We start from the raw sequence: 15,251 nt of genomic DNA on the forward strand, positions 1-15,251 counted from the left end.
CTCTTCCTGCTCCAGATTTCTTCCTATTTCCCACCCCTATTCCCTCCCCTGCAAACAGCCCATCCCTGTTTGCCCTTTCCTCTCTGCCCCCACTCCCCATTTCAGTTCCTGAGCTGGCACCATGAGAAGGTCCCTCGGGGAGCAGGATCATCCTACAGGTGCTTCAGGAATTGTCTGCAGGGTTCTGCAGTGCCTCATGCTGCTCCCTTGCCAGAGGCAGCACAGGCCAGGGGGGCACATCTGGGCTACTGTGTCTGGCTGTGGGGCTCCCTGTTCTGGGCAATGACGAGGAGCTGGAAAGGCTTTGCAGGACTGACAGGATGGGTTTTGGGGGCTGTGTGGAGAAGCTGAGGGACCTGGGCTGCTGGAAGTTGCGAAGAGAAGGCCCAGGGCTCATCCTACACCTGCTCCAAGGGTGGTTTCAGAGAATCACAGAGTTAGCAAAGTTGGAAAAGACCTTGGAGATCATCAAGTCCAACTTGTGCCATGACACCACCTTGTCTTCCCTGAACCTCCTCTTCTCCTGGATTAACAACCCCATCTCCCTCAGCTTCCCCTCACAGAACTTGTGCTCCAGACCTGTCACCAGCCTTGTTGCCCTTCTCTGGACACTCTCCAACCCTTCCATGTCTTTCCAAAATTATGGGCCCAGAACTGGACACAGCACTCGAGGTGCAGCTCAACCAGTGCCAAGCATAGGGGAAGAATCCCTGGCCTGGTCCTGATGACCACACTGTTCCTGATCCAGGCCAGGTGCCATTGGCCTCCTTGGCCACCTGGGCTCACTGATGGCTCATGCTCAGCCTGCTGTCCATCAGTGCCCCAGCTCCCTTTCTCCCTGCCTGCTGGCCAGACTCTCTGTCCCCAGCCTGGAGCGCTGCAGGGGTTGTTGTGGCCAAAGTGCAGGACCTGGCACTTGGACTTGTTAAACCTCACCTTGTTGGGTTTGGCCCCTGGATCCAGCCTGTCCAAGTCCCTGTGCATAACCCTCCTACCCTGCAGCACATCAACACTCCCAGCCAACTTGGTGTCACCACGGTTCCATGAGGCCCTAGAGTGTCACAATGGTCTCCAGGATTCCATCAGGCCGCCCAGAGTCACAAAATCCCTTTGGTTCCATGGGGCCCTGCAGTATCCCAATGGCCCCATCATGACATGACGTCCTGCTCTGTCACAATGTTCTGCATGCTTCCACAGGGCCCTGCAGTGTCATAGGGGCCTCTTGGTTCCATGAGGCCTCCGAGTGCCACAATGAATCCCTTGGTGGTGCAGTGCCACAGTGGAGCCCAGGTTACACAAGATCCTGCAGTGTCACCCTTGGTTCCATGGGGCACTACAATGTCACAGGTGTTCCCTTAGTTCCAGGAGTCCCTGCAATGGAACAATGGCCCCTTGATCCCACTGGGGCCCAGGGTCTCACCAGGGTCTCCTTGGTTCCACAGTGGCCCCTTGGTTCCACAAGGCCCAGCAGTGTCACAGTGGCCTCTGTGGTTCCACAAGGACCCCGACTGTCACCATGGACTCCTTGTTTCCATGTAGCCCCACGGTGTCCCAATGGCTCTTTGGCTCCTTGGTGCCATGTGGGACACAGTGTCACTGTGGTCCTCTGAGTTCCACCAGGCCCCGCAGTGTCACAGTGGCCCCTTGCTTCCCCAGGGCCCTGCAGGGTCACAATCATCAGAGAATCAACCAGGCTGGAAAAGGCCTTGGAGAGCATCAAGTCCAACCTGTGACCCAACACCACCTTGTCACCCAGACCATGGCACTCAGTGCCACATCCAGACTGTCCTTAAACACTTCCAGGGACAGTCACTCACCCAGCTCCCTGGACAGCTCATTCCAATGCCCAATCATCCTTCCTGTGGAGAATATTTCCTAATGTCCAGCCTAAACGTCCCCTGGTGCAGCTTCAGGCTGTGTCCACTTGTCCTGGGACTGTTCCCTGGGTAAAGAGCCTGACCTCCACCTGGCTGCACCCTCCTGTCAAGTTGTTGCAGAGAGTGATGAGGTCTCCCCTGAGCCTCCTCTTCTCCAGGATAAACAACCCCAGCTCCCTCAGCCGCTCCTCACAAGATGTGTGCTCCAGCAGCCTTGTTGCCCTTTTCTGGACATGCTCCAGCCCCTCCATGTCTTTCCAAAATTGGGGGCCCAGTACTGGACACAGCACTCGAGATGAAGCTCAACCAGTGCCAAGCATAGGGGAAGAATCCCTGGCCTGCTCCTGATGACCACACTGTTCCTGATCCAGGCCAGGTGCCATTGGCCTCCTTGGCCACCTGGGCTCACTGATGGCTCATGCTCAGCCTGCTGTCCATCAGTGCCCCAGGTCCCTTTCTGCCTGCCTGCTGGCCAGCCTCTCTGTCCCCAGCCTGGAGCACTGCAGGGCTTGTTGTGGCCAAAGTGCAGGACCCAGCACTTGAACTTGTTAATCCTCACCTTGTTGGGTTTGGCCCCTGGATCCAGCCTGTCCAGGTCCCTGTGCAGAACCCTCCGACCCTGCAGCACATCAACACTCCCAGACAACTCGGTGTCACCATGGTTCCATGGGGCCCTAGAGTGTCACAATGGTCTCCAGGATTCCATCAGGCCTCCCATCCATCCATCTTTGGATTATACTGGGAGTGACTGGACTCATATTGGGAGTATCTGAGAGTGACTGGCAACATACATTGCACATCATCCCTCATACTGGGGGTGACTGGGAGCAACTAGGAGCACGCTGGGGGCAAATGGCATCATACTGGGACTGACTGGGTTGATCTAGCCAGAGGCAACTGGGACCATCTTGGGAGTGCTGGCATGTGACAAGGATCATCCTTGAGCTTACTGGGCTCATATGGGTGTTGAAAGGGAGTAACTGGGATCTCTGAATACCACAGGTTCCTTTCCCACTCTCTGAAAAAGGAGCTTCACAGTATCCATGTGTGAGGTGACCTTCACCTGAACCCGACGCTGTTAGGAGAAAAAGCTGCCTGTGATGGGAACTCCCACACAACAAGTCAATGCCTATAGAGAGCATTTTCCTTTCACAACTTCCCTCCTGGAGCCACAGTCCTTTTGGATCACACAACAGGCAAGAGAACAACACAAAATACTTGGCTGTGTCCAGTTTTTTGGCTGGACCTGCAAATGGAGGGAGTGCCAGGGTCCACTGCCACAGACTCTCCTCTTGGGGAACAGAACCCCCCCAGGCTCCATTCCAAATGCTGTGCACACCCTGCTGGCTTAGAAATAAACCCTTTTTTTAAGAAACTTTTGGCAGGAGCTCTCCCAAACATATGGCATTTAATGGCAATTTTCTTTCAAAATCACATCCATTCCAAAGGAAGAACAGAAAGCCCACAGCAATCCCAAAGGCACATATGGTACACCTGGGGAAATGCTCGACTTAGGGGCCAAGTGGGTTAAAAAATACCCATAAGAAGCCCCAGAGTCCAGAGTGCAAACTGCAGCAACCACTTACTGGATCATTTTGGCTGTGCTGCTCACATCTGCAGACTGTCTGTCAACCTGCCAGGACAGAAGGACACCCGTCAGGGACTGGGCTGTCTGCTGAGAATGCCTCAGGCAGGAGGATCCTCAGGCAATGAGCAGGCACCCAGAGCCGCTCTGACACTGAGGCCTCTGTGCCCCACAGCAACGGGAACGCCACAAGGACATGGCAACATTCCTGTGACATCACAGCAGCAGCTCACCCAAAAACCTCCTGGAAGGTTCTCCTGGGTCACCAAGGAGCACAAAGGATCCTCAGAGGGCACAACCTATTGCCCTCCAAAGGATCCAAGATGAACTCAGAAAATGCAGCAAACGAGGACACCCCCCCAGCCCAGCCTGGACACTCAGAAGGAACAAAGATGTGACCAAAGAAAAGAAAACACAACTTCTGTTCACTGATGCTTCTGATTAAAACCAGCAAGGCTTGTTCCCTCTGGGATCTTTGTTCTAGTTCTAAAAACAAACAAGATTCTCTGCTGTAAATGTACAGAAAGCAGGAACTTGGGGGAAAAGAAGGATGAGAGTGCCAAAGCCTTGTGTGACTTCTTGGACATCCTGTGGCTGAGGGTGTCCAAGGCAATGGACTCACAAGCGGGGTCCCTGCCCTCCCGACTGACAGCTGCCATCTCTCCTTCACCCCCACACGTGGCTCAAACAACCTCCTGTCAAGGGCCTCCATCCACACATTCCATCACCAACCAGAGATGCTCATCAACCAGGTCACCCAGCATCCCTGAGGCCACAGCAGGGAGTGCTCCTGGCATCTGGTAGAGCACTGTGGCTTTCCTGGGATCCTTCTGGTGTCTGTGGTTGAGAGGAGTGGGGTGGATGGAATCAGGATGGGTCACAGATCAGCAGCCGCACTGCAAGCAGTGCTTTCTCCTGCTGTGTGGGGACCATGTGGTGACTGATATTGGGACTCCTCTGGCTTTGGCTCCTACAGAGCACACAGTGGGTCAGCCTCAGTGGGCTGAGGGAAGGGGTCCCATGGAAACCCACCACAGGCATTTCTCTTTGGAGAGAATTTCTCTTTCTACAGTGAGAAAGGAGAAGAAGAGACTTTCCTGTCTGCTGAGATTCCCTCTCCTCCTTCAGCAGCCATACCACAATCCATCAGTACCAGAGTTGATAGGATCACTTCCCTACCAGGGAGCACAAGGCACTCAAAACTGAACCGTGCCAGAGCCCAGCCCTGCCTGCCCATTTGGAGGGTGTGGGAGAATGGAATTTCAGCAGGAGTTGACCCACAATGATACTTTGCCACTTGTGGGTTTCTCACAGCCTTAGAAGGAGTTTGAGATCTCTCCCAACACCTGCTCACCCTTCAAGTGCACACATGTGCCTGGGGACAATTCAGGTTCACTGGAGTGGTGGCTGCTTCCCTTTGAAACAGGAGCTGTTGCCTTTTCTGGTGTGCTTAACTCCTTTCTAACTATTAGAAAGTGGGAGAGTAAAGGAAATGTCCCTGGTGGTAGGGGACCAGAACCTTGGAAAAAGATGAATCGTCTTTTGTCTGAATTACAAATTAAAACTCTTTCATTTATTCCTTTAGTACTAATCTTTTACTACAAACAAAATGATGTTTCTGAGCTGATTGTTGGGATTCAGGGCTTCATTTCTTGTTCTTGATGTTATTATTATTTATTAGTATTACTTTTCATTGTTAAGACTTTTAAATCTTAGACACTAATAACAATGGCTGGATGTCACACTGAAATGTATGTGAAACACACATTGAAAACCAATGACTGAAAGTCTCTTGCTTTTCCCACTGGGATAAAACTGTACAGTCAAGTCCAAGTTGCAAGTGCATTCTCAAGATGGAAAATCCTGTTAATGGTGGGTCTGGTGTGGTTTGGAGCTGGGGAAGGGTCTCATCCCCTCCCAGAGCTGCCCCAAGCCCGCTCTGCTGCCACGTCTGCACTCACAGCCCCTCACGGCTGCCCTGCCCTGGGGACATGCTGGCACCCCCTCCTGCCAGGGCTGAGGCTCCTCATGGCCCCTCACAGCCCCTCACGGCTCCATGGAACTTCTCATGGCCCTGTAGAACCTCTCATAGCCCCTCACAGCCCTTCATTTCCCCTCACAGCCCCTCACGGCCCCTCACAGCCCCAGGCGTGGGGCTCCTCCCAAAGGAGAAGGGGTCGGGCCCTGCTTGTTCTCCTTTTATTTCGGTCCCTTCACAGCGCCGAGTAAAGAAAGGCTGAATGGAGCCTTTCGCCAGCGTTTCCCTCGGGCTTCATTGCGGGCTGAAGCTCTGTGCTGGCGCTGGCCCGAGCACCAACATCCCTGCAGCCCCCAAGGCCTTTGCTGTCCCCCCGTGTCCATTCCCTGTCCCCGAGTCCCGCCCGGCTCTGGCAGCAGCAGCAGCCGCAGCGCAGCGGGCGCAGGCCCGGCCCGGCCGGGGCTCCCGGCCACGGGCAGCAGCAGCGCCGGCCCTTCCCACCTGCTCCTGCCTCGGCTTCCCAGGGCTTTTGCCAGGGCAATTCTGGACTACAGCAACAATCCCCCACAAACAGCCCTCAGGCTTCCTCAGGGCCCGCCTCTGCTGCCCTGAACCAGCCCTCAGAGGAAGAAAGGATCGGGTTCCAGCGCTGTTTTCAGCTCTGTTTTACTCAACCTGAGGTGACAGCAGGAGGCTGTTGGTGCCTTTGCCTTGGCAATTGTAGATCTCGTCTGCTTTTGCCTTTCTTCTGCTTGCCACCTGAATTTTATCTGCAAAACTACAATTGCCTCTTTCAATCAGTGCTACCCACTGTGCTTTTGTGATCAGTAACTCAGGATTTTTTGTCTCAGACATCATGAGTGGCAGATTTTGAAATGCCCTCAAGTCCCTGAGCACTAAGTCGAGGGGAATGAAAGCCACACAGCTGACATTTGCAGTGCTCAAACACAGCCCTGTTGCTGCTGCTGCTGAAATAGAATCAAGTGACAGAGGCCATCACAGAAATTGCCCCTGCAGTGGCAAATAAAATGAAAAAATCCACCAGGAGAAAGAAAAAACAGAACTTGTCACTTAATTATTTTTTCTGAGCAGCAGCAGAAAGTGGAGATGCCCAGAGGTATTTCCAGCTGCTGCTGATCCCAGCTGGAGCCCAGCCTGCTGCCCAGTCCCAGTGGGAACCTGAGCCCAGCCCGGGCAGCTCCCGCAGTGTCGGGAGCTCAGCGCACGCGGGGCAGGCCCAGAGCCCCGGGCACGGCCGCCCATTGCGGGGCAGCGGCACAGACGGAATGTCCTGCGGCCCAAACCTCCTGCTCCTCACACACAGCTCCCATCCTCCTCCCCCTCCTCCTCTCCTGGCATGGCACAAATTACAGCCCCGAGGAGGCTTCCCAAGAGAGGCCTCAGGCTCCTGTTTCAGCCTGAGTGTCCCTGCAGAGGAACAGGGCACCTTTCAGGCACTTCCACAAGCTCCAGGTTCTCATTTCCTGGGCAATCTGCCATGCAAACAGCCTTGCCAGAAGGGACAAAAGCAAAGGGAATTAACTGGGCATTATTAGGATAAAAATCAACCTTCTTACAGACAAACTTCACCAAGTCATTCCCTGCATTTGTCCATTTCACATTCTTTCTCTCATCTACTGAGAGGTCCAGCTTATCATGTTCTGGTGCTTATCAACAACTGATTGTGCTCTTGATTTCTCCCAGTGCAGGAGATGTACAATCACCTAAACTGAACACACAAAACAAACTCCCTCTGTCAGCCCATTTTCATGTTCCAGATCACTTTCAAGTTGTCCATGGCGCTATTGGAATGATGAGCTCTCCACTGCTGGCTGCAGGCTCTGGAGATTCTTTCTCCACATTCAGCCAGGCTTGTATTCCCTAACAATTCCTGGCAGCTCATCATGTTTTCTTCGGATAGAAGAGTAACAATGCAAACCGTACCAATGGCACAACTCCCCTGTCCACAAGGAAAAGCAAGAACAAGTTGTCAAGTTCTTCAGGTAATTTGTCCTGCTTTGCTGTAAGAGTTGTGCTGCACGCACAGTGTGGGAAGCCAAGAGAAGCTGCAGCTGGGGGCACATCTTGAGACAGGAGCTGCACCTTGTTCTCCAGGACAGGTTTTTGGAAAGAAAAGACAGGACTGTGAAGATTCTGGGAAAATTGAAACAGCTTTTTTTAAGAAATTAAAATAAAATCAAAAGAAATGACCAATATGTTTTTCTCTATTTATTTTTATGTTTCCCTTTTCCATCGTGCACTAGTTCTCCATCCCATTCATTCCAAATGGATCTCACCTCTAAGATCCATCACTTGGCAAGTTTTAGACATTGTAAAATACCATGAGCTACACCCAGTTTGCCTTCCCCTGTTTTTCTTGGAAAGCAATGCTGGAGACACAAGTGCAGTGCTTGGGTCAGGTACAAATTCTGCATTCAGGGAATGTGCTCGGACAGTGTCTGACGCTCAGCAGGGACAAGGCACAGCAGCAGCCAAGGGCATTGCTGTGCCCCTGTGCAGGAATCAAGACTCTGGCTCTTGGCTCAACACGGCAAAGTTCCCGTGTTTGGCCAGGCTCAGGAGCTGCCCGGGGAGCGCGGGGCTCGGCGCGGGGCCGAGCGGGCAACGGACAAACGGACACGGGGACAAACGGCCCCGGTGCTTCAGTTGCAGCGGCAGCAGCGGCAGCAGCAGCAGCAGCGGCGGCGGCAGCAGCGCAAAGAGAAAAAGCGAAAGAAGCGACATTATCGCCCCTCTTTATCTTCTCCTCTCCCTCTCCCACTGTTCCACCCTCTCTCCCGCGGTCCCTCACCCATTCCCGATCTCCCTTTCTCTGTGTCCCCCTCCTCTCCCAGTTTCCCTCTCCCCTTGCCCGCCCGGGACATGCCCCCGGCCCGCCCCTGGCCCCGGCCCCGGCCCCGGCGCCGGCCCCGGGCGTCCCGCCTCGCTCTCGCCTCCGCCCGGCTCTGGCCGAGCTGGCGCTGGCGCTTCTGGGCGGGCCTCAGTGCCTGGGGCTGGGGCGGTATCGCCGCCCTTTGGCTCCGCCTGCTCCGAGCCCTGCCCCGGCCCTGGCCCTGGTCCCGGCCCTTGCCCCGGCTCCTCCCGGGGCCCGCGGAGGACACAGGCGGTGCAGCCGTTGCCGCCGCCTCCGCTGCGGCTTCCCCGGCCCGAGCTCCGCCGCTCGGCAGCGCGGCCGCTGGCCCCGAGCCGCCGCTGTCGCGTTCCAAGGAGCGGACGCCTGCGGATGCTCGGCCCGGGGAGGTCGGGGAGCGCTCGGGGGCCGTTCCTGGCCCCGGGCCGAGCGCTGACGGCCGCGTCTCTTCCCCAGGGAAGGCGCAGGAGGCCCTGCAGCAGCGCTACAGGATCGGCTCGCTGCTGGGGCGCGGCGGCTTCGGCAGGGTTTTCTCGGCCACTCGGCTCTCGGATGGCGCCCCGGTGAGCAGAGGGGCCAGCGGCGGGCGGAGGAGGAGGAGAGGGCGGAGGAGGAGGAGAGGGCGGAGGAGGAGGATGGGGCTGGACACTGGTAGGCGGCGAGCTGAATCCGCTGCTCCCTTTGGCTTGTAGGTGGCCATCAAAAAGGTGCCACGGAACCGCGTCCGGCACTGGGGCGAGCTGGTGAGTGAGCGGGGCCAGCGGCAGAAGCCGGGGCGTGCCGGGCGGGGATGAGCCGGGGCCCGGCAGGGTGGGAGCCACCAGGACACCTGGAGGGAGAGCGGGCGTGGGGCCAGCGGAGGGCACAGAGCATCCCGGGCTGGCTGAGGGCTCCCCGAGCCCTGGCACGGGCTCAGCCCCACTGACGGCACCGTGCTCCTCCCGCAGCCCGACGGCACCAGCGCACCACTGGAGATAGTGCTGCTGGACAAGGTGTCCACAGGCTTCCCCGGTGTGGTGCAGCTGCTGGATTGGTTTGAGCTCCCCAACACCATCGTGATGGTACTGGAGCGCCCAGAGCGGTGTCAGGACCTTCGGCATTTCATTCGAGCACGGAGGTTCCTGACCGAGGAAGAGGCGCGGGAGCTTTTCCGGCAGGTGCTGGAGGCCGTGCAGCACTGCACCAGCTGCGGGGTCCTGCACAGAGACATAAAACCTGAGAACATCCTGGTTGACCTGGACACCGGGCAGGCAAAATTGATTGACTTCGGCTGTGGCACCTACCTGCAGGACACAGCCTACACTCAGTTTGCAGGTGAGCCCACCCAGGGGTAGGCTCCCGGTCCCGGCATCTCCTGGCCCAACATCTCCTGGCCCAACATCTCATGGCCCAACCAGGGTGTGGCAGCAGGGATTCTCCCAGGACTGGGGCTGGGGCTGGGGCAGCCAGCCTGACAAAATCCCCTGTGGGTGGGGGTAGCAGAGAGGGAGAGCCAGGACCTGTGCACCAGCTGGTTTGGTGTGCAGGTGAGAATGGGCTTGGACTGCTGTGCTTCCCTGCTTTGCCTTGGTTCATAATATTTTTTGGGCAATGCCAGCAGGGAGGATGTGGGTATGGTTTTTCCCCAGCACTGTGAGCGGGTTTTTCCTTTGTGTGTCATGGTCGGGCCTTGCCAGGGTTTCTGCTGCCATCTTCCAGCACCAGTGCCTTCTTTTCCAACCCTGGGTTTGTACACAAGTGCCAGGTGCTGGCGAGAGGGCAGCAGGTCACCCCGTGTGCCACTGGGGCAGCCCCACATGCCCAGGGATGCTGGGCTCAGGCTCTGGGAGCAGCAGCATCCCCCTGCTGAGCTCCATCCGTATTCCATAGGAACACGATCATACAGACCCCCGGAATGGACCAACTTCAGATGGTATTATGGCGAGGCAGCAACCGTCTGGACCCTGGGCATCCTGCTGCATGAGATGGTCTGCGGGAAGCACCCTTTCAGGAGGGGCTGGAACATCAGCTGGGGCCAGCTCCCGCTGCCACAACGGCTCTCCCAAGGTGGATTCTCATCTCTGGGCACGGGGGGAACACCAGTGTTGGGAGACAGCAGCGGGCTCGTGAGCATCCCGCTCTGGCAGCTGCTGAGGAGGTGGCACATGTCCTGCTCTCCTGCTCTCCTCCAAAACAGAGAATTGATGGGAAAGTTTAGGCCCAGCTGTGAGCACATCCAGCGTGGCCTGGGCACGGGTATAGTGGGGCAAAGCAGACAGGAGCCTTCTCCAACTGACCAGTGGTTTGTGGTTTCTCTCCCCAGATTGCCAAGTTCTGATCAGGCGGTGTTTATCCCTGCACTACTTGGACAGGCCCTCATTAGAAGACCTGTTCAGTGATCCCTGGATGCAGGATATTCATCAGCCATAGAAGAAGGGAGAGAGCCACAGGCACAGTGATGCAGGGACCTGGTAAGTTACAGATCCACACATACCCTGGTAATCAGAAGCAAAGAAACCCAGACTTCTTTGTCCTGCCTGTGTCACTGCACAGGGCTCATCGAGTGAGAACACGCAGCCCTTGTGCTGGAGCTGAGCTGCACTGCCCAGCACTGGTGGCCGCCATCTGAGCTGGTTTTGCTTGTCCTGGTTCAGTGACAGCCGGGCCCTGGGCAGAACCCTGACAGCCTGGTGTCACCCCAGGGAAGAAGGAGCCCCTGGAGAAGCTGCACCAGGTGGGGCTGCTGCTGCTGCTGCTGGGGACATGGAGGACAACAGCAAGGATGACAACCTCTTCCTCGACCTGGCCAGCGGCAGCTGGCGATGATGGACTTTGATTCTGGCACCTTCTTGAAAGCCAGGCTCCACAGAGAATTTTCAGGTAAGTCCAGACCCAGGGGGATGCTCCCAGATTTGTGCATTGGCTGGGAACCAAAGGTTTCCCCTTTGCTGGGGTGGATGCAACTGATTCTTCAGTGGCTGCCCAGCTGGTTTTTGGCAGGGCTGGGGGTGTGGGCTGGGGTGGTTACGAAATGGGAGTGGGCTCCTGGTCCTGCCAACAGCCCCCAGCACCCACCGTGCCCCAGGCTGGGGCTGGGGCAGCCAGCCCAACACAAACAAACCCCCATGGCAGGAGCACAGGTGGGACTCCAGAACCTGAGCACGGCTGCTTTGCTGTGCAGGCAAGGAAGGGCTTGGGCTGCTCCACTCCCCTGCTTTGCTTTGGGATCACCGTGATTTTGGGGGACAGTGCAGGGGGGAAGGGAGAAAGCATGGGCTTCCCTCACCCGTGGGTGGGTTTTTCCCTAGAATGTAGGGGTTGTGCCTTCCTCAAACTCCTGACAGACATAAGATTTTTTACCTTTTTTCTTCTTTCCCCTTTTTGTCTGTAACCTATTTTCATTAATTTGTTGTTTGTTTTTCTAAAGGAAGAATTCTGGGTGGGGTCCAGTCTGGATCAGGAAGTGCTTGGGACCAGCCGTGGTGTGGATGGGCCGTGCCCTTGGAGAAGGCTGAGGACATCGTTTGGGACCAGCTTTTCTTCTGGCAGCAGATGGTGTGAGGTGGGTCCTCATCTCCTTGGCATGGGTGGGACAAGAGCTTTTGGGAGATGGCAGCGGGCACAGGAGCATCCCGCTCTGGGCAGCTGCTGAGGGGCTGGATCTGCCGTGGCTGGCTGCAGACTGGGCACATGTCCTGCCCTCCTGCTCTGCTCCCAAAGGCAGCAGTGATGGGCAGCTTTGGGCTCAGCGCTGAGCACGGCCAGCATGGCCTGGGCACCGTGGCTGGCTGGGACAAGGGGACAGGAGCCTTGAGCTGACGGGCGGTTTCTGGTTTCTCTCCTTGCAGCCGGGCTCTGCGGATGCTGAGGCTGCTCTGGGCTCTGCCAGGGCTCTGCTGGGCTCAGCACCGGGCCGGGATCAGCCAAAGAAGAAACGGTGTGACCTGCAGCAAAGACTTGAGCATTTTGGCAATGCAGCTCAAGTCTGCAGAGTGTCCACCTCCAAAGGAAAACATGACACTCCCCCCAAAATTAAACTTGTTCCATAACTTCTGAAATGAAATCAATCTGGGATGACCCCAAATGTCATTTTTCAGCTTTCTCAAGCTGTAGCTCAGCCCTTCTCTGAACAGTTCTCTCCCCCACCTGCCTTTTACTTCACAACTGCTCCCTCCTTTCCCCCAGTGATTTCCCAGCCCATCACAATCTCCATCACACTGCAGCCTTCCTTGATGCCCCTCACCACGAGGAAGGCCAAGCCCCAGGCTCAGGGACTCATCCTGTCACTGGCTGAAGAGCAGCAATGTCTGTCAGTGCCAGGGGCTCTTGGATGTCTCTGAATTCATGGACAGAAGGGTCTGTCTGTGCCAGGGGCTCTGGGATGTCTCTGAATCCATGGACAGAAGGGTCTGTCTGTGCCAGGGGCTCTTGGATGTCTTTCTATCCATGGACAGACGGTCTGTCCTTGCAAAGGTTTCCATAATATCTTTGTACCCATGAGTATGGAATGAACACAGAGGGTGAAAGTGTCAGTCACGTTGTTTGCACACTCCTTCCTTTCCATACAAGACATCCATGCACACCCCCATGTATAGATATATTAAAAGGATAGGGATGGATAGAGATTTCCCACAGAGCTCTAACTTTGGCATAACTCACCTTGTAAGCCATGGCCAGGGGATTTTTTTCCCCAGCTCTGTGTGGGTAGGTGTCCAGGAACTGAAGGGAACAGCATTTAGAAGCAGTTTCAGGATTTCTAGGCAGGAAAGGGAGCTGACAATCATCCACATAACTCACCATATTCGTCGGGATGGGCTGCTGGTTCTTTAGGAATATGGCACAATGGAGACACGAGACTTGGGATAATCCCAGCTCTCTGTGGATCTGTGCAAAGGTGGAGCAGCAGAAACACCTTGTGTCTTCTTTGGGGACACAAGGTCCAAGGAGCTGGGCTGGTGGCAGAGCGTGACCTGGGCTGGTGGCAGGTGAAGTCCCATTTCATGACATCCTGGAGTGGCACAGGACAAAGCTCCAAGCACCCACAGCCCCACTGAGGAAGTCCTTGGAGTGCTGCACATCCCATAGGAAAAGCTGCATTCACTCAGTCCATTGGGATTTATCATTTCCATTTGCAACGCTTTAGGTCCAAGTTTCAAACTGCAAAATTTTGACACTCAAGACACAGTCATGAAGAACATGTATTTCCTATTCCTTTAACTGCAGTGTAAAATATCTTAACATTGGAAAACATCCATCAAATCTGTAAAGGAAGGCAGCTAATGGATCCTTTCCACTAGCACGTGTACAAACTAAGGAACTAAAATCAAAGCTGAGTTCTCTTTTTCAAAGGATCAGTTACCTCTTTCTTACTCCAGAGTTATAGAAGATTTTTCACTACACGTTTGCGAGTAATTTTTATCTTTCATGTTTTTTTCGTGTTTGTTTGTTTGTTTGTTTTTCTACAGAAAACATGTCCTGGAAAAGGCATGCCCTTTGCTCTGGCTTCCCGTGTGGAGCAGCTCCCTTCGCGCTGGCTGAGCTGCTCAGGCAGAGCCCGGCAGCTCCCCGCCCTGCAGGGCTGAGGCTTTTCCCCGTTGCTGGGCACAGACTGATGGAGCAGCAGTGCTGAACACGGGCACACGCAGAGGGGCCAGAGCAGCTGCCTTTGCCCACCTGGAGCTCCAAGGCCAAACTCTGAGCAGGCACAGCTGGAAGAGTCTTGCAGGCTCCCTGTTGGCTCTGCTGCCCCACTTGTGCCTGGCCCAGCTCTGTGTGAGGCAGAGGAAGAACAAGGGGCAGCTCCCTCCCAGCCCCAGCCCAGGGACCCCTCCAGCCCCAGGCCTTGGGGCACTGTCAGCACCTGCTGCTCCAGCCACGGCTTCTGCTGGCACTGCCAGCAACAACCAAACTGGGCTGGTCCCGAGGGAGCAGCAGCAGTGCCTGGATCTGATCCCTCAGTCTGGGGCAGGCCCCTGGGGGAACAGAGGGCGCAGCAAGAGGGACAAAACCAGGCAGGGTCAGAGACTGGGAAGAGCCAGAGCTGGGAGCAGGAGCAGCTGCTTCATTGCACTCTTGGAGAAAGCTCTTGGCTGGGTCAAAGCGCTGAAAGGTGTGAAAGGCAGAGAGGAGGCCACACCAAACAATGCTCCTGTTTTCACACCCTTCTGTAATAAATGGCAATGATTTGTGCTAACTAAATTGTAACTGTTTGGAAAGTTATTATTAGGAGCAATCAAGGGAATTAGTGTTACAAGGCAGATGTACCCCCCTACAGATGTTACATGTTAAAATTAAGGTAGATGATGTAATTTTGAGATAAGAAATGTCCTAAGACAAAATCGACCTTGAGATGGATAAAGTTGGAATGACTTTAGGCATAAGGCCTGAAAATTACAAAATATAAGACTAATTAGTGGAGCGCAATGCTCACTTACATAACACTAGGCTTAGTACGCACGTGCAACCTGTGAGGTTATCCAGAGGACAATGAGGATGTGTGTAAGCCTTCAAGCAAAAGACCACCAAAAGAAGACTGAAGACCCCCTAGCAACAAGTGAAGCATGGACCATAGAAGAATAGTAATTTAAAAATTGGAAGTAGGGGGAAACTTGCAGGAAACATGAATGAATATGTAGAAGCGTACAGTATATAAGTTTAGTTTTAATTGCTTTTTTTGTACATGAGGTAGGGTGAGAAGCCCTCCCCATACTCCGGTCAGTTTTACTTATGCTTTAATCATACTTAATTACTGACAAACTATATATATATATATATATATATATATATATATATATATATATATATATATATATATATATATATATATATATATATATATGTGTGTGTGTATATATATATATATATATATATATATACATACCTGAATATATTTACTAAATTGTACTCTTTCACTAAATTGTATTTCTTTTATACCAAAACTGTATTCAATGCACTAAATTC

General features: G+C 54.5%; 1 protein-coding gene across 3 annotated transcripts; it reads left to right on the forward strand.

The window, feature by feature from the left end:
- The first annotated feature begins 5,911 nt into the window (after positions 1-5,911).
- On the forward strand, positions 5,912-14,489 carry LOC147645792 (serine/threonine-protein kinase pim-1-like). Of its 3 annotated transcripts, none has more exons than XM_086874213.1 (8): positions 5,912-8,875; positions 9,005-9,055; positions 9,260-9,626; positions 10,182-10,358; positions 10,615-10,762; positions 10,946-11,171; positions 11,719-11,853; positions 12,140-12,354. In XM_086874213.1, exons 1-5 carry the CDS (start codon positions 8,324-8,326, stop codon positions 10,719-10,721), a joined length of 1,254 nt encoding a protein of 417 aa, XP_086730339.1. In that variant the 5' UTR covers positions 5,912-8,323; the 3' UTR covers positions 10,722-10,762; positions 10,946-11,171; positions 11,719-11,853; positions 12,140-12,354. The 3 variants fall into 3 exon arrangements, with proteins under 3 accessions (XP_086730339.1, XP_086730341.1, XP_086730340.1); XM_086874215.1 differs by having other exon boundaries at positions 8,087-8,875; positions 10,994-11,171; positions 12,140-14,489; XM_086874214.1 differs by having other exon boundaries at positions 8,088-8,875; positions 10,845-11,171.
- Positions 14,490-15,251: the final 762 nt, after the last annotated feature.

The sequence above is a fragment of the Cyanistes caeruleus genome, unplaced genomic scaffold, assembly GCF_971803275.1.
Source record: "Cyanistes caeruleus unplaced genomic scaffold, bCyaCae1.hap1.1 HAP1_SCAFFOLD_170, whole genome shotgun sequence".
Classification (NCBI taxonomy): Eukaryota; Metazoa; Chordata; class Aves; order Passeriformes; family Paridae; genus Cyanistes; species Cyanistes caeruleus.

What these genes read in the sequence shown, in the direction of transcription:
- LOC147645792 (XM_086874213.1), top strand. Translation starts at nt 8,324, where the DNA reads ATGCCCCCGGCCCGCCCCTGGCCCCGGCCCCGGCCCCGGCGCCGGCCC. An exon ending in GGCTCTCGGATGGCGCCCCG is followed by an intron (nt 8,876 to 9,004) that starts GTGAGCAGAGGG and finishes TTTGGCTTGTAG; the next exon opens with GTGGCCATCAAAAAGGTGCC. An exon ending in AGCCTACACTCAGTTTGCAG is followed by an intron (nt 9,627 to 10,181) that starts GTGAGCCCACCC and finishes CGTATTCCATAG; the next exon opens with GAACACGATCATACAGACCC.